Here is a 733-nt window from a genome sequence, read left to right on the forward strand (position 1 = left end):
CTTTGGTTTTATTTTTTTGAAAAAAAAGTCATATAAACACACATACGATGCTTAACGTAATCACAAGCACACCTGAGGTTGGGGGATCGAACCCTTCACAAAGATCAGTTATTTCATTAATCTCGATCTTGCTTGTTTACATCTTCAATGGCAAACTTGTCGAGCAACTACATACATACAGTATTTACAAAGATTTACGCGTATAGTCCTTGAAAGTTCCGATTATTATTAATTCCCTTATTGTTTTGTTTGTCTGTTTTATTCTCATTCTGTTATCTTTACTTATTTTATGAAAAAAAGGAGCAAATACTTTGTAAAAGGGAAGGATCCTAAAGATGACTGTACTTCTCGTAAACTATCCGAGGCGAGATTCTTCATCCACAGCGTCCTACATCCTCTCCTCGACAAAGGAACGTGTCCCTAGCCCAAAGAAATCACGGCGCTCCTGCAGGATACTGGGGAAGCAGGATGACGACGGGGACGCTGCCGAAGCCTCCTGCCCAGGGATTGGCTGGGACGACGACGGAGGGCGCGGGGCTGGCGACGGAAGGGACTGAGGGCGTGGCCTTCGGGGCTGCCTCCTCGACGACCCGCTGGAGAGTCTAGCAAACGAAAAGGGAAAAGTTTGACACGGAGAGGAATAGCCTGCGGGATTCAACGAGCGCTCGCAAGAGGTGATGCAGGTTTATGAATTTTGGCTTCATAAAAAAAAAAACGACGGTGACTACAGGTA

At 45.3% G+C, this 733-nt stretch overlaps 1 protein-coding gene across 1 annotated transcript in view; it reads right to left on the reverse strand.

Moving 5' to 3' along the window:
• The window catches only part of LOC119585849 (testis-specific gene A8 protein-like), a gene marked incomplete in the record, with an annotated part of 2542 nt that continues 1809 nt past the window's right edge, over positions 1-733 (reverse strand). Inside the window, 1 exon segment of the mRNA XM_037934581.1 lies at positions 1-602. Within this exon segment, the coding sequence (XP_037790509.1) occupies positions 435-602 (168 nt within the window).

The sequence above is a fragment of the Penaeus monodon genome, chromosome 20 (genome assembly GCF_015228065.2).
Source record: "Penaeus monodon isolate SGIC_2016 chromosome 20, NSTDA_Pmon_1, whole genome shotgun sequence".
NCBI lineage: Eukaryota > Metazoa > Arthropoda > Malacostraca > Decapoda > Penaeidae > Penaeus > Penaeus monodon.